This window comes from Aphelocoma coerulescens, chromosome 2, assembly GCF_041296385.1.
Source record: "Aphelocoma coerulescens isolate FSJ_1873_10779 chromosome 2, UR_Acoe_1.0, whole genome shotgun sequence".
Classification (NCBI taxonomy): Eukaryota; Metazoa; Chordata; class Aves; order Passeriformes; family Corvidae; genus Aphelocoma; species Aphelocoma coerulescens.
The window spans coordinates 167,497,019-167,514,629 of record NC_091015.1 but is presented as its reverse complement, the minus strand read 5'-3'; the positions used below and the strand labels follow the sequence as shown (position 1 = coordinate 167,514,629).

Genomic DNA, 17,611 nt, shown 5'->3' with positions numbered 1-17,611 from the left:
TCTGCAGGAACAAGGTCCCTGGAAAGGTGTTTACAAAGGAAAAGGGAAAAAATGCACTGGTAGGGCAGGTCCTAATACCTGGCAGAGCTGCAAAGCCCAGAATAGCCTGACAGGGCTGTGAGGAAAACAGGCCCCTCTTCTAAATGCAACCACAACCAGTGGCAGAGGGGGACCGATGACACCCCACCCCTTCAAAGCTTGGGTCACTTCTTCAAACTGCCCCGACATGCCTCCTCAGCAAAAGAATATTTCTCTAATACTTCCACTTAAAAGCAGCTGTGAAGGTCAGACGGACACGGTCTCAAGAGCAGGACATCAAACTGCACAGATGTGGGAAGGAAAACACTCCCTGCCTGAAGATTTGCCAGGCTGGGCCAGGCAAGAGCTGCTGCCGGAAAAATGCCTCAAGGGCATCGGCCGAGGCTGTCCCGCCCCTCCACAACCAGCATAAAAGCCGGCCCAGCACCTCTCTCCCTCACACACTTCTCCTCACACCTCCTCCTCCTGCTCCTGCCGACAAGAAGGTGAGTCTCAAGTCCCTGACCCTCCTGCTCCTGCACCCCTGGCACCTCACTTCCAGCACGCTCGGCCCCAGCCTCAGCAGCACTCACACCTCCCCACAACCCCACAACAGCCTCCACAATCCCGTTGCCCTCCTTCATCACGGTCCCTCGCACCCCCACACCCCCCTGCCCTGCCTCAATCTTCTCTTCCAGGGACCCTCCACACCACACCCATGGCCTGCTACAATCTCTGCCGACCCTGCGGACCCACCCCGCTGGCCAACAGCTGCAATGAACCCTGTGCCCTGCAATGCCAGGACTCCAGCGTCCTCACCAACCCTTCCCCTGTGCTGATCACCCTGCCAGGACCCATCATGACCTCCTTCCCCCAGAACACTGCTGTCGGATCCACCTCCTCGGCTGCCGTGGGCACTGAACTCAGTGTGCAGGGACAGCCCATCTCTGGTGGATTTGGTGGCTTTGGCTACGGCTTTGGCTATGGCCGTGGATTTGGCTATGGGCTGGGAGGCCTGGGCTGCTATGGCAGAAGGGGCGGCTACATCTGCTAAGGGTTCTCAGCAGCATCCCTGACACCACCAGCTCAGTGCTCTGGCAACAGCTCTGGCAAGCAAAGCACCTCGACTGATGGTCACCCTTATTGTACCTCACACCATCTCCCTTCCACTTGTTTCTCCTGCCTTGTACTTCTTTTGCCTCAATAAAATTTTCTTCTAACATAGCCTGAGACATCTCCTCCTCCTTTGTTCTACCAGAGCTCTTGCAATTTCATCTAGCCCAAAGTCAGGGGTCAACAGCCCATCAGTGTGGGTGCAAAAGGGGCCACAAGACCTCTCCTGGGATATCTGTCAACAGCAGAACCATCCACTGGGTTTCCAGAATAGAGCTCAAGCCCTTCCTTTTCCCAAAGCCTTGGACACACCAATGCACTTGTGCCCGTATCTCCAACACAGCCCCTCAATGGCAGCACACATTTGTCCAACCCCTCACCACCGGGACTCTCTGAACATCCCAGCGCTGGAATGCAGGAGTGCGCAAGGAACCTGGGCGAATCAATCAGTTCAAGCTGACCTGGTGCCCAGACAAAGCAACCAGCCTTCCCTCAGCTGCTCCTCACAGAAATGGTTCTGTAGATTCTTCGCCAACATCCTTGTTCTTTGGACATCCTCGAGCATCTCAATGTCTTTCTTGCTCTGAGGAGCCTAAAACTGAGCTCAGATTCAGGGTGTGGCCTCACCAGTACCCAATACAGTGGGACAGTCACTGCCATGGACTTGCTGGCCCCACTATAGGTAATAAAAGCCAGGATGCTATTGGTTTTCATGGCCATCTGGGGACACATTGGACCATGTGCAGCAACCTGTCGACCAGCACTCCCAGATCCTTTTCCCACAGGCAGCTTCCTAGTCACTCCTTCCCAAGCCTGCAGATTTAAGTCTTTACTGCATTCCAAGTAAAAATCATCCACAGCCTTTTCCTCATTTACTGAGGAGGTCACATCAGCACCTCAGGTGATGAGGTTGGTCAAGAAGGATCTGACTTTGCTAAACTCAGGCTGGCTGGGCCTGATCACCTGGTTGTCCGGCAGGGGCCATTAAATACTCTCAAGATGATCTGCTCCAGCAGCTTCTGCAGCACCGGCCTCAGACTGACAGGCCTGGAGTTGCCCAGACTCTTCTTCTGGCCCTTCTTCTAGGGAAGAATCCCATTTGCAAGCCTCCATCAACTGGGACCTCCCCAGTCAACCAGGACTGCTGTCAAAGAATAGCAAGTGGCTTGAGAGCAGTTGCACCAGCTCCCTCAGAGCCCTTGGGTGTATCCATTCAGTGCCACAGACAAGTCTATCACTGACCATTCTCATTGGATTGTGAGGGCTTCATTCTGCTCCCCGGTGAGGAACTTTCTCCCTCAGTAGGACTCTGTGCCCATCCCAGGAAGCAGAATCACACCAAAGGGAATCACTAGTGCTCAAGGAACCTCTCGGAGGTGACCAAAGACTCATTGTAGAATGGTTTGGCTTGGAAAGGACCTTGCGGACTCACTCATTCCAACTCCTGCCGTGGACAAAGACATCTTCCACTATCCCAGGTTGCCCAAGCAATGGCCAACCCAGCCTCGAACACTACCGCGGTTGCAGCAGTCACAGCTTCTCTGGGCAACTTGTGCCAGGGCCTCATCCCCCACACAGGGAAGAATTTCTTCCCAATATCCCATCTAACCCTACCCTCCGGCAGTGGGAAGAAATTTCCCCTTGTCCCATCCCCCTCTGTTTGTGTAGCACATCGTGGAATCCAACCCAACCTGCTCAAGCAGGAACTGCTCAACAAGGCTGCCCATCACCATGTAAACTCAAGGTTTAGCAACTCAAGGCCATTTTCACTTGTGCCATCACTTGCTAAAAGGGAGAAAAGAGCAACAAGAGTCTTGCAAAAAAACTCTTTTCAGAAAGCTGTGGAGAGAGAGAAGATCTCTCCTCTGGCTGCTTTGTCTGCATCTAAAAATCCAGAGATCATACAACCACTACTCAAAAGTCTTGTTCTCCAGATCCCTCAGCAGCTGTTCCTTGGACGTGTCACACCAGAAACACCAGGGTGTCAAAGCCAGAGTGGAAACAACAAGAAAGGCCAGTCAGAAGGACAGGTCTGGCCACCTGGTGGTGATGTGGGAAGGAATGACCATGATGGAAGGGTCAACTCCTCACACATGGCTGAGCTGCAAAGCCCAGACCAGTCTGACAAGGATGCAATAGAATGGGGCCCATTTATACAACACACCCACAAACCAAACCACACAAGAGCAACAGGATGGCCGCTCTGATGACACCCCGAAGTTATTGTTGTCTCTTCTGCATTCTCTGACATGCATCTTCCATGCAAATCCTGCCAAATAAAAACTTTCATTTCAAAGCTGCCGTGAAGGTCATATGGACACGGCATAGAGTAGAACATGACACTGCCAAATTGAGGGGAAGGAAAACACTCCCCAAATCATGACTTGCCAGACTGGGCAAGCCAAGAGCTGTGGCCTCCAAATGGCCCCAAGGCCATGGGACAAGGCTGTCCCACCCATCCACAACCAGCATAAAAGCCGGCCCAGTGCCTCTCTCCCTCACACACTTCTCCTCATGCCTTCTGCTTCTTCTGTGCTGACCACCAGGTGAGTCCCAAGCCCCTGACCCTCATGCTCCTGCACCCCCAGGCCTCTCTCTTACACCACACTCAGCCCCAGCCTCAGCAGCCCTCACACCTCCCCACAGCCCCACAACAGCCTCCACACTCCCCCTCACACCCCCACACCCCTGCCCTGCCTCACTCCCCTCTCTCTTCCAGGGACCCTCCACACCACAGCCATGGCCTGCTACAACCGCTGCCAACCCTGCGGACCCACTCCGCTGGCCAACAGCTGCAACGAGCCCTGTGCCCTGCAATGCCAGGACTCCCATGTTGTCATCAACCCTTCTCCTGTGCTGGTCACCCTGCCAGGACCCATCATGACCTCCTTCCCCCAGAACACCGCCGTCGGATCCACCTCCTCGGCTGCTGTTGGCAGTGAACTCAGTGCCCAGGGACAGCCCATCTCTGGTGGATTTGGCTTCGGCCTTGGCTATGGGCTGGGAGGCCTGGGCTGCTATGGCAGAAGGGGCGGCTACATCTGCTAAGGGCCCTCAGCACAAGCTCTGACACCACCAGCTCGGTGCTCTTGCAAAAGCTCCTGCAAGCAAAGCACCTTGGCTGATGGTCGCCCTACTTCTACCTCACACCAGATCCCTTCTACCTGTTTCTCTTGTCTTTTCCATCGTTTGCCTCAATAAAGATTTCCTGCATCAAACCTGAGATGTCTCCTCATCTTTCTGAATTCCAATGGTCTCACCTCCTCACCCAGCACAATGCCAGAAATAAACAAACCATTGGGGTGAATGGAAAGGGGGCTCAACATCTTTCTTAGAAAATATGAGACCATGAGGAACAATCAAGACTGGCATGGGAAGCAGGGATTGAGGGGTGACACGAGCCTATCACCTACTGTACCAAAGTCTTTGACACACGAAATTTCTCTTGTTCATGGCTCTCTCAAAGTGTCTCTGTGACAGGACACACTCGAAAAACTCTTCCCAGCAGGACACTCTAACCGTCCCAAATAATAAAATAGGAACCTAATCCACTTAGGCAGGAACTGTGGAGTTCAATTGGTTCATTCTCTTCTGCTTGATCAGAGTCAGCAAAAGCCAGATTTCCAGGACCTTGGACAGTTCAGTGCTGGATCTCCCAGGACAGACTCCACCACCTCTTTTACTCTGGGACAAAACTCACACTGAAAAAGGCTTTTCTGCCTTGCCCATGGAATTCCATCTGTTTTCACTTGTGCCCAAGGCCTCTTGTCCTCCACATGTGCACTGCTAAGAACTGCCGGGCCCCCTCGACTTCATTCTCTGCCATCAGGAATTTGCACACACTGATGACACCCCCTCGTCCATCCGTGTCTCCTGGGAGTCTCAGCTCTCACAGTCTCTCCTCTAGGAATGATCCTCCAGACCCTTTGGAATCTTACTGGCCCTGAACTGGTTTTCTTTCACTAAATCTACTTCATTTACACATGGCAAGCCCAGAACTGTTCAGAACACCTCACATGGGACCTCACCAGTGTTCAGGAGACACCAAGAGTCACCTCCCACTGCCTCATTACAACACTTCTCCCCACTCCTGATCTGGAGACTGGGGGTCCCACAATGGTACAGGGACAACTCCTGCTCCATTTTTTCTCACCCAGAAACACAAGGGCTATTTCCCAGAAGAAAACAATTCCTACATCTGATACTCAGACATTCCTTTCTACCTGGGATGACTCCTCCCAAGAAACAGCCATTGGCAGCTGCCCTTGCTGAGCTCCAGCAAATGTCCAGCACCTGTCAGATTTTCAGGCTTGGCCCAATGGATCCAACTCCTGGCCTACAGCACGGGGGACTTGCTGCCATCTGGATTTTGGGACACTGACCAAAAGCCTCTGGGTCCAGCCCTTCAGACCTTTCTCAGGCCACCATACTGGACACTGACAGAATGCAGATTTGCCTGGCTTGTTGCCAAGGATCATGCTATACTCACCTCCAACAACCCTGGGCAACTTCCAAATCCTCTTTCTGACAATCACAAGTGTCCTCAGCCCTTCACACTCAGCCCAAGTAGAGACCTATACCACCCTGGATATCAAAACCTTAAAAGCAAGAAGGGCACCAAGATACCCGCAGAGCACAGTGAACAGGAAAAGTCATGTGTAGTGTAAGGCATAGCCAGGTGGGATCAAGGAGGGGAGCGATGGAATGTGAGGGAAGGGGCAGCACCTGCAGCACAGCTGCAAATCCCAGAGCAGTCAGACAGGGCTGGGAGGGAATGAGGCCCCTCTTCAAAACACAACCCACAAATCACAGCACAGGAGTGCCACAGGGTGATCTCACTGATGACACCACACCTCTCCTAAGTTTGGGTTGTTTATTGGGCCTGGCCTAACACCTGTCTTCCATGCAAACCCTCCCAAATACCAACTTGCACTTAAAAGCTGCCATCAAGGTTAGATGGAAAAGGCCTCAAGAGAATGAGATGAAATCATAGAATTTTATGAAGAAATGCCCCTAACATGACAGAGAAGGAAAGAGGAGCACACTGAGCATCAGGTAGTAATTACTGGGTTTTGCTAACAGGAACACAGTATTAATACTTAGAGGATATAAGATACGAAACTTTATGGCTTGAATACAGAATAAGTGAATTCACAGACCAGCCTTGGTAAAAAAGGGATCAGACACCATTTGTTGCTTGTTTTTTGAATTTCTTAATGATGTCAAGAAATACACTTGAAATGAAAGAGTTCATTGTCATGTAATTTTCACAAATCCAAAAGGACCATAAAAATGAAACAAATCCATCCTGACCAGTTCCTGGTTTTCCAGTTCCTCTCTCTTGATCTCATTCAAGACAAAAGGGGATGAGCTGAGTCCTCACACAGCCCCCACAAACCACAGCACACAAATGCCGCAATATGACCTCACTGAAGACATGGCACATCTCCTGGGCTCTGGTTGTTTATTCAGCCCTCCCTGACACACACTGAACAATCAAAAGCTCCCAGAGACCAACTCTCACTTTAAAGCTGCCTCCAAGGACAGATGGACATGTCTTCAAGAGTAGGACATGACACTGCCAAATTGTGGGAAGGAAAACGCTCCCAAACTGAGGACTTACGAGACTCAGCCAACCAAGAGCTGCGGCCTAAAAAATGCCCCAAGAGCAGGGGACAAGGCTGTCCCATCTCTCTAGGTCCAGCATAAAAACCGGCCCAGCGCTTCTCTCACTCACACACTTCTCCTCACGCCTTCTCCTTCTGCTCCTGCTGACAACCAGGTGAGCATCAAGCCCCTGACCCTCCTGCTCCTGCACCCCTGGCCCCTCTTGGCCAGAACACTCAGCCCCAGCCTCAGAAGCTTTCACACCTCCCCACAGCCCCACAACAGTCTCCACACTCCATCACCCTCCTGCATCACCGCCCCTCACACCCCCACACCCCTGCCCTGCCTCAGTAGTCTCACAATCTCACTTTACACAAAACAAGGCTCCACAAACTCTAAGGGAAGGTGGAAAAGAACCACAAAAATTATCATAGCAAAGATGGCCCCTCTAGTACACAGAAAGCCAGGGGGAAACACAGGGGTGGGAAATTCCAGAACAAGTCACAAGCCCATCACTTGCTACAACAAAGGCTTGGACATAACAATGCCTTGCTCAGTGTTCTGGCAAAGTCACTCTGTGCATAATTCCCTTACTCATGTCTAGTCTCTGTTTCTAGGAGGCCTCTCAAGGCATCAAGCACACACTTGACAATCTCTCTTTCCAGAGGGACTCTCAAACCCTCCAAAAAAGCAGTTATGGCATCAACATTTAGAGAAACTCAGGAGTGGAAGTGCTTCCATCCCCTCTGCTTAAGCAGGCCTACCCAGAGAAGGATGTCCAGGAGCATGGCCATTGGACATGGATCTCCCAGGACAGAGACTGCACCACCTCTTCCACTTTGTGACCACCCTCACACTGAAAAAGGATTCTCTGCTCTGCCCATGAAATGCCACCTGTTTTCACTCATGCCCTTGCCCTCTTTTTCTTTACATGTGCTGAGAACAGCCAGGCTGCCTCGACTTTGTTTCCTGCCATCAGAGATTTGCACACATTTATGACATTCCCCTGTCCATCCTTGTCTCCTGAGAGTCCTGAGAGCTCTCCCAGCCTCTCTAGGAAAGACTCTCCAACACTTGCATTATCCATGTGGTCCAGAACTGATCTGGTTTCATTAAATCCATGGGCTTCTTTCCCAGGGTAGGCCAGAACTGCTCACACCAACCCACATTATTGTTGAGGAGGCTGAACAGCATTGGCTCCAGGAACACAACTCTTGACCCAGCATCACTTGGGACTTGATTTCATCTGGACTTTGGATCACAAGCCTCCAGGCCCAGCCTGTTAAATATTTGATAAATAATAGCAGTTCACCTTACTGACCGTTTACACCACCTGTACATTTTTGGTTAGTTTGGAATGCTGCAGTAGGAGACAGTGTCAAAGACAATGCTAAGAGGTGGAGGTAAACACAAGCCATGGCTCTCGCATCATTAACAGTAAGATTTTCTTCTCTGTAGGTAACATGGAAGTCACTAAGATACAATTTTGCCCTCCAAAATCAACTCTAACCACTCCTTTTCACCTTCTTGTCCAACCTGCACTGACAGTGCTTTCCAGGTGAAAATAATTGTCCCATCCTTGTCTGCAGGAACAAGGTCCCTGGAAAGGTGTTTACAAAGGAAAAGGGAAAAAATGCACTGGTAGGGCAGGTCCTAATACCTGGCAGAGCTGCAAAGCCCAGAATAGCCTGACAGGGCTGTGAGGAAAACAGGCCCCTCTTCTAAATGCAACCACAACCAGTGGCAGAGGGTGACCGATGACACCCCACCCCTTCAAAGCTTGGGTCACTTCTTCAAACTGCCCCGACATGCCTCCTCAGCAAAAGAATATTTCTCTAATACTTCCACTTAAAAGCAGCCGTGAAGGTCAGACGGACACGGTCTCAAGAGCAGGACATCAAACTGCACAGATGTGGGAAGGAAAACACTCCCTGCCTGAAGATTTGCCAGGCTGGGCCAGGCAAGAGCTGCTGCCGGAAAAATGCCTCAAGGGCATTGGCCGAGGCTGTCCCGCCCCTCCACAACCAGCATAAAAGCCGGCCCAGCACCTCTCTCCCTCACACACTTCTCCTCACACCTCCTCCTCCTGCTCCTGCCGACAAGAAGGTGAGTCTCAAGTCCCTGACCCTCCTGCTCCTGCACCCCTGGCACCTCACTTCCAGCACGCTCGGCCCCAGCCTCAGCAGCCCTCACACCTCCCCACAACCCCACAACAGCCTCCACAATCCCGCTGCCCTCCTTCATCATGGTCCCTCGCACCCCCACACCCCCCTGCCCTGCCTCAATCTTCTCTTCCAGGGACCCTCCACACCACACCCATGGCCTGCTACAATCTCTGCCGACCCTGCGGACCCACCCCGCTGGCCAACAGCTGCAATGAACCCTGTGCCCTGCAATGCCAGGACTCCAGCGTCCTCACCAACCCTTCCCCTGTGCTGATCACCCTGCCAGGACCCATCATGACCTCCTTCCCCCAGAACACTGCTGTCGGATCCACCTCCTCGGCTGCCATGGGCACTGAACTCAGTGTGCAGGGACAGCCCATCTCTGGTGGATTTGGTGGCTTTGGCTACGGCTTTGGCTATGGCCGTGGATTTGGCTATGGGCTGGGAGGCCTGGGCTGCTATGGCAGAAGGGGCGGCTACATCTGCTAAGGGTTCTCAGCAGCATCCCTGACACCACCAGCTCAGTGCTCTGGCAACAGCTCTGGCAAGCAAAGCACCTCGACTGATGGTCACCCTTATTGTACCTCACACCATCTCCCTTCCACTTGTTTCTCCTGCCTTGTACTTCTTTTGCCTCAATAAAATTTTCTTTTAACATAGCCTGAGACATCTCCTCCTCCTTTGTTCTACCAGAGCTCTTGCAATTTCATCTAGCCCAAAGTCAGGGGTCAACAGCCCATCAGTGTGGGTGCAAAAGGGGCCACAAGACCTCTCCTGGGATATCTGTCAACAGCAGAACCATCCACTGGGTTTCCAGAATAGAGCTCAAGCCCTTCCTTTTCCCAAAGCCTTGGACACACCAATGCACTTGTGCCCGTATCTCCAACACAGCCCCTCAATGGCAGCACACATTTGTCCAACCCCTCACCACTGGGACTCTCTGAACATCCCAGCGCTGGAATGCAGGAGTGCGCAAGGAACCTGGGCGAATCAATCAGTTCAAGCTGACCTGGTGCCCAGACAAAGCAACCAGCCTTCCCTCAGCTGCTCCTCACAGAAATGGTTCTGTAGATTCCTCGCCAACATCCTTGTTCTTTGGACATCCTTGAGCATCTCAATGTCTTTCTTGCTCTGAGGAGCCTAAAACTGAGCTCAGATTCAGGGTGTGGCCTCACCAGTACCCAATACAGTGGGACAGTCACTGCCATGGACTTGCTGGCCCCACTATAGGTAATAAAAGCCAGGATGCTATTGGTTTTCATGGCCATCTGGGGACACATTGGACCATGTGCAGCAACCTGTCGACCAGCACTCCCAGATCCTTTTCCCACAGGCAGCTTCCTAGTCACTCCTTCCCAAGCCTGCAGATTTAAGTCTTTACTGCATTCCAAGTAAAAGTCATCCACAGCCTTTTCCTCATTTACTGAGGAGGTCAGGTGATGAGGTTGGTCAAGAAGGATCTGACTTTGCTAAACTCAGGCTGGCTGGGCCTGATCACCTGGTTGTCCTGCAGGGGCCATTAAATACTCTCAAGATGATCTGCTCCAGCAGCTTCTGCAGCACCGGCCTCAGACTGACAGGCCTGGAGTTGCCCAGACTCTTCTTCTGGCCCTTCTTCTAGGGAAGAATCCCATTTGCAAGCCTCCATCAACTGGGACCTCCCCAGTCAACCAGGACTGCTGTCAAAGAATAGCAAGTGGCTTGAGAGCAGTTGCACCAGCTCCCTCAGAGCCCTTGGGTGTATCCATTCAGTGCCACAGACAAGTCTATCACTGACCATTCTCATTGGATTGTGAGGGCTTCATTCTACTCCCCGGTGAGGAACTTTCTCCCTTAGCAGGACTGCGTGCCCATCCCAGGAAGCAGAATCACACCAAAGGGAATCACTAGTGCTCAAGGAACCTCTCAGAGGTGACCAAAGACTCATTGTAGAATGGTTTGGCTTGGAAAGGACCTTGCGGACTCACTCATTCCAACTCCTGCCGTGGACAAAGACATCTTCTACTATCCCAGGTTGCTCCAAGCACTGGCCAACCCAGCCTCGAACACTACTGCGGTTGCAGCAGTCACAGCTTCTCTGGGCAACTTGTGCCAGGGCCTCATCACCCACACAGGGAAGAATTTCTTCCCAATATCCCATCTAACCCTACCCCCCGGTAGTGGGAAGAAATTTCCCCTTGTCCCATCCCCCTCTGTTTGTGTAGCACATCGTGGAATCCAACCCAACCTGCTCAAGCAGGAACTGCTCAACAAGGCTGCCCATCACCATGTAAACTCAAGGTTTAGTAACTCAAGGCCATTTTCACTTGTGCCATCACTTGCTAAAAGGGAGAAAAGAGCAACAAGAGTCTTGCAAAAAAACTCTTTTCAGAAAGCTGTGGAGAGAGAGAAGATCTCTCCTCTGGCTGCTTTGTCTGCATCTAAAAATCCACAGATCATACAACCACTACTCAAAAGTCTTGTTCTCCAGATCCCTCAGCAGCTGTTCCTTGGACGTGTCACACCAGAAACACCAGGGTGTCAAAGCCAGAGTGGAAACAACAAGAAAGGCCAGTCAGAAGGACAGGTCTGGTCACCTGGTGGTGATGTGGGGAGGAATGACCATGATGGAAGGGTCAACTCCTCACACATGGCCGAGCTGCAAAGCCCAGACCAGTCTGACAAGGATGCAATAGAATGGGGCCCATTTATACAACACACCCACAAACCAAACCACACAAGAGCAACAGGATGGCCGCTCTGATGACACCCCGAAGTTATTGTTGTCTCTTCTGCATTCTCTGACATGCATCTTCCATGCAAATCCTGCCAAATAAAAACTTTCATTTCAAAGCTGCCGTGAAGGTCATATGGACACGGCATCAAGAGTAGAACATGACACTTCCGAATTGAGGGGAAGGAAAACACTCCCCACCTCATGACTCACTAGACTCGGCAGGCCAAGAACTGCTGCCTCCAAAAGGCCCCAAGGCCATGGGACAAAGCCGCCCCGCCCCTCCACAACCAGCATAAAAGCCGGCCCAGCGCTTCTCTCCCTCAAACACTTCTCCTCACGCCTTCTCCTCTGGCTCCTGCTGACAACCAGGTGAGTCTCAAGCCCCCAGACCCTCCTGCTCCTGCACCCCTGGACCCTCTCTGCCACCATGCTTGGCCCCAGCCTCAGCAGCCCTCACGCCTCCCCACAACCCCACAACAGCCTCCACACTCCCTCACCCTCCTGCATCACCGCCCCTCACACCCCTCACACCCCTGCCCTGCCTCACTCCCCTCTCTCTTCCAGGGAACCTCCACACCACACCCATGGCCTGCTACGACCTCTGCCGCCCCTGCGGACCCACCCCGCTGGCCAACAGCTGCAACGAGCCCTGTGTCCGCCAGTGCCAGGACTCCAGCGTCATTATCCAGCCTTCCCCCGTGCTGGTCACCCTGCCAGGACCCATCATGACCTCCTTCCCCCAGAACACCGCCGTCGGATCCACCTCCTCGGCTGCTGTTGGCAGTGAACTCAGTGTGCAGGGACAGCCCATCTCTGGTGGATTTGGTGGCTTTGGCTTTGGCCTTGGCTATGGCTATGGGCTGGGAGGCCTGGGCTGTTATGGCAGAAGGGGCGGCTACATCTGCTAAGGGCCCTCGGCACCACTCCTGAGACCACCAGCTCGGTGCTCTGGCAACAGCTCCCACAAGTAAAGCAGGAGATGGTTGCCCTACCTGCACCGCTGATCAACTCCCTTCAAATTCCTTATCCTTTCTCTTCAGTTTTTTTTTTGCCTCAATAAAGCTCTGTTGCATCAAAGCCTTAGATGCCTCCTCTGGTTTTGCATTCCAGTGGTCTCATATCCTCACCCAACACAATGGCAGGAATGAACAGGCCATTGGGGTGGATGGAGGAGAGGCAAAACACCTTCCTTAGTAAAGATGTCACCATCAGTACCAACCAAGATCAGCAAGGGATGTAAGGGAGGAGTGGGACGACCTTCCAGAACATGACACAAGCCCATCACCTGATACATCAAAGGCTTTGACACATCAATGCTCTCCTGTGCATGTCTCTGGCAAAGCCACTCCATGGCAGCACATACTTGACAAAGTCTCCTCCCAGCAGGACTCTCTAACCCTCACCGCAAACAGAAAATCAACATCATCCACTTGGACAGCAATCCTGGGGAGCCCTCAAGCAAGACAAGGATTTCCAGAACCACAGACAGTTCAGGTTTGGATCATCAAGGACAGAGCCTCCACCACCTCTTCCCATCTCTGACTACCCTCACAATGAAAAGTTCTTGCCTTTTGTGCCCATGGAATTCCATCTGTTTTCACTTTCTGCCCTTGCCCTCTTTTCCCTCATGGTTGCATTGCTGAGATCAGCCAGGCTCCCTCAACTTCATCCCCTGCAAACAGGAATTTGCACACACTGATGACGCTCCCCTGTCCAGCCTTGTCTCCTGGGAGTCCCAGGTATCTCAATCCTCTGTGAAAGATTCTCCAGCCCTTACTTTATCTTGGTGGCCTTGCACTGGTCGTGCTTCAATAAGTCCATGGGCTTCCTTCCCTGGGGAGCCCAGAAGTGCCTGCACACACCCACCTGAATATTGAGGATGTTGATCAGTGTTGGTTCCATGGATAAGACTCTTGACCTACTTCCCTTGAGACTTGACTTCACCTGGACTTCGGATCGCAAGGCTCTTGGTCCAGAACGTTACACATTATATAAACATAGCAGTCGACTTCAGTGATCACTTACACGACCTGTACATTCTGGGATAGTCTGGGATGATGCTATAGGAGACACTGTAAAAGCCCTTGGTAAAAGCTGGAGGTTAACACCAGCCATGTCTCTCTCATCATCCACAGTTAGCTGTTCTTCTCTGTAGGTAACACAGAGGTCACTAATATAGGATTTTGCCTTCCAAAATTCATGCTAACTTCTCATTATCTTCTTCTCTGACCTGCTCTTGGCAGTGCTTTGCGGAAGAAAAAAATTGTCCCATCCTTGTCTGCAGGAACCAGGTCTCTGGAAAGCCATGGGCAAGGTGGGATGAGTAAATGCACTGGAACGGGCAGGTCCTAATGTCTGGCACAGCCGCAAAGGCCAGACACGCCTGGCAAGGTGAAGAGGGCCCCTCTTCACAACACACCCACAAACTAAATCACACAGGTGCCACAGGGTGACCTCACTGATGACACCCATATTTTTCCTAAGCTTTTGTTGTTTATTCTGGTTTCTCTGACACCCATCTTCAATGAAAACTTTCCCAAACACCAACTCTCACTTTAAAGCTGCCACCAAAGTCAGATGGACACCGACTCAAGGGCAGGACATGGAGTGGTATAGTTGCTAGAAGGAAAACATTCCCCACCTCATGACTTGCAAGGCTGAGCCAGCCAAAACGGATGATTTCCATTCAGGTACCTTGAAAGAGTTACAAGGTTACTCTCTTTTTCTGAAAATTTAACATATCCAGTTCCTTCCACTGCTCCTCACATGTCTTGTTCTTCTTATCCTTCACTGGCGACCATGAACAAACACAAGACTTTGGGGAGCATGGGAGGCTTCCCAAAATACCTAAATGGGATTGCCTGCCCATCTCCAGTGTGTGGATACAAATATTGCTGCTAGCAAGAATTTTTCCCGCTTCTTTCCAGTCCCGTGAGATACTTTTCTCTCTCACGGAAGATATTCGTAGACTTCTATAGAATAGGAACACCTGCGGCCGTGCAAAGCCTTGTTTGTAGTACAGTAGAAAAAGATTTTGACAACGGATGTTTTAGGATTTTAGCCAATCACCCCAAGGGATGGCTGATCCTTTGGCCAATTGGACTATGAAGAAAAAAGTCTATAAAAGAGTTGTAAAAGAGTTAAATAAATCAATCTTGCTGCACAATTCCTGCCTGTTGGATCTCTCTTCTCCTCCCTACCACTGCGGGACACCGTGATACCAGGGGGAACGGCCTGGCATATAGACAGGTTTGGAAAGTTGGAAACATGGTAAGGAGGGAGAGAATGAAATGGAAGGGGACAGCCCTCACCCCCAGAAGAGCTGCAAAGCCCAGACCAGCCTTATGGGGCTCTGGGGAAATGAGGCACCTCTTCACAAGACACCAACAAACCAGAGCACACAGGGCGATCTCACTGATGACACCCCATCTCTACAAAGCTTTCATCATGACTTCAATGCTCCTTGAAAAACATCATCACCATCAGGTTTGGTCACTGAAACTCACACATTAAAGCTGCCATCAAGGTCAGATGGACACAGCCTCAAGAGCAGGACAAAACACTGAAGAGTTGGGAGAAGGAAAACACTCCCAACCTCATCACACACCAGGCTGGGCCACCCATGAGCTGCCGCCTGCAAAATGCTCCAAGGCCATGGGACAAGGCTGTCCTGCCCTTCCACAACCAGCATAAAAGCCGGCCCAGTGCCACTCTCCCTCAAACACTTCTCACGCATTCTCCTCCTTCTCCTACTGACAAGCAGGTGAGCCTCAAGACCCTGACCCTCCTGCTCCTGCACCCACTGGCCCTCTCTGCCGGAACACTTGGCCCCAGCCTCAGCAGCCCTCACGCCTCCCCACAGCCCCACAACAGCCTCCACACTCCCTCACCCTCCTGCATCACTGCCCTCTCACACCCCCACACCCCCTGCCCTGCTTCACTCCCCTCTCTCTTCCAGGGACCCTCCACACCACACCCATGGCCTGCTACAACCGCTGCCAACCCTGCGGACCCACCCCGCTGGCCAACAGCTGCAACGAGCCCTGTGCCCTGCAATGCCAGGACTCCCATGTTGTCATCCAGCCTTCCCCAGTGCTGATCACCCTGCCAGGACCCATCATGACCTCCTTCCCCCAGAACACCACCGTCGGATCCACCTCCTCGGCTGCTGTTGGCACTGAACTCAGTGCCCAGGGACAGCCCATCTCTGGTGGATTTGGTGGCTTTGGCTATGGCCTTGGCTACGGCCGTGGATTTGCCTATGGGCTGGGAGGCCTGGGCTGCTATGGCAGAAGGGGCAGCTACATCTGCTAAGGACCCTTGGCACTATCCCTGACACCAACCATCCACTCCCTGGAACACATCTCAGGCATTGAGGGCGCCTCTCTGAGCCTAGGCTCTCAAACAGCCTCAGAGCTTCCAGCTCCTGCTCTCAGGCAACCAGGCAAGGCAGCAGCCAAGGGGCCAGCCCAGGCTGCCTGCAAGTATGGCCCATCTGCCTCCTCCTCTTCTCCCACTGCCTGCTCTGCATCACCCCTTTGGCTCTGTCCAGTCCCCTCTGCTGCAAACCCCTTCTCCCCAGCCAGAGACCATTGGGCACCTCTCCAGCGGGCTGCTCCCAGTGTGGGGCAAGAAGCCATCGATGCTCTGGCCAAACCTACTGCAAGCAAAGGACCTTGGCTGATGATTGCCCTACCTGCACCTCAGACCAGCTCCTTTCTAGTGGATGCTCATGACCTTTCACTGTTCTTTTGCCTCAATAAAATTCTCTTGTCTCACAGCCTGAGATTCTCCTCTTCCCTCACGGGCACACACTGGCACACTTTACTCTTCCAGTTTATCCCATAAACTCTTCACTTTCTTGATACCAGGTCTGGCTACACTAATGCGGGTCCATCCCTACTGCTGATACAAACCCCTCCTGGGTGGTGTGTTCACATTGGCTGGACACCATTTACTCCAGCCCCACATCCTCTTCCATGACGATCTCCACATCAGCTCAAGTAGGTCCATAGCATCCTTATTTTCAGGTCCCAGAATTGAAAGCACAACTCCAGTCTCACCAGAGCAGATTAGAGGGTCAGAATTGCCCCCTCACCTCTTGCCCTTGCTGTGGGGATGAGCCCAGGACATGGGAGATTTTTCTTCAGCACATTCACATGGCTGGGTCACATCCAGTTCTTCATCCAACAACATCCCAAGTCCTTCTCTGTGGGCATACTCTCAATCAACTCATCACCAAGCCAATATCCATTACTGAGATTGCTCTGATCCAGATGCAGTATCTTGCACTTTGCCCTGTTGACCTTCATGAGCTTCACACCAGCCCATCTACCCAGCCCATCCAGAACCCTCTGGATGCCATCCTTTGCTTCAGACCATCAATCTCACCACTCACCTTGGTGTCACCCCAATCTTGCCAAGGGCGCACTCAAACCCACTCTCCATGTCCCTGGAAAAGATGGGAAGTTATAATGGTTCCAGCATGAGTCTGTGGGTCACCACTCATCCCTGTTCTTCACACAGGGACATGGAGACATTGACCACAACTCTTTGAGTGAGACCATCCTGCCCATTTCTTATCCACCAACAAGTCCAACCATCAAGTCCACATCTCTCCAGGTTACAGACAAGGATGTTGTCTGCAACAGGAACAAAAGCTTTGCACAAGTCCAGCTACATGATACTGGTCCCTCTTCCCTCATCCACCCATGCTGGAACCAATACCAACTCACCAATCTGTTGCCAAGGTCAGATGGACACTACCTCTAGAGCATGACATGGAATTTCAGAGCTGGGGGAAGAAAAACACTCCCCTCCCAACCTCACGACTCACCAGGCTGTGCCAGGCAACAGCTTCTGCCTGGAAAATGTCCCAATGTGATGGGCCAAGGCTATCCCAAACGTTCAGCCCCGCATCATCCTCAAGGCTGTACTCTTGATCTCTCCAGCAGAGTCTTCTCCTCCTTATTTCCAGTAACTCAGAGATGAA

General features: G+C 52.1%; 3 protein-coding genes and 1 pseudogene across 3 annotated transcripts; all 4 read left to right on the top strand.

Moving 5' to 3' along the window:
- Positions 1-399: 399 nt before the first annotated feature.
- LOC138106051 (feather beta keratin-like) lies at positions 400-1,192 on the top strand. The gene is made up of 2 exons (XM_069006071.1): positions 400-520; positions 714-1,192. Exons 1-2 carry the CDS (start codon positions 400-402, stop codon positions 1,070-1,072), a joined length of 480 nt encoding a protein of 159 aa, XP_068862172.1. The 3' UTR covers positions 1,073-1,192.
- Positions 1,193-8,719: 7,527 nt separating this feature from the next.
- Positions 8,720-9,509, top strand: LOC138106050 (feather beta keratin-like). The gene is made up of 2 exons (XM_069006070.1): positions 8,720-8,840; positions 9,034-9,509. Exons 1-2 carry the CDS (start codon positions 8,720-8,722, stop codon positions 9,390-9,392), a joined length of 480 nt encoding a protein of 159 aa, XP_068862171.1. The 3' UTR covers positions 9,393-9,509.
- Positions 9,510-10,342: 833 nt separating this feature from the next.
- Positions 10,343-12,527, top strand: LOC138105310 (feather beta keratin-like). Its single transcript, XM_069005091.1, has 3 exons — positions 10,343-10,347; positions 11,833-11,984; positions 12,181-12,527. Exons 1-3 carry the CDS (start codon positions 10,343-10,345, stop codon positions 12,525-12,527), a joined length of 504 nt encoding a protein of 167 aa, XP_068861192.1.
- Positions 12,528-15,260: 2,733 nt separating this feature from the next.
- Positions 15,261-15,933, top strand: LOC138106049 (feather beta keratin-like; annotated as a pseudogene).
- Positions 15,934-17,611: the final 1,678 nt, after the last annotated feature.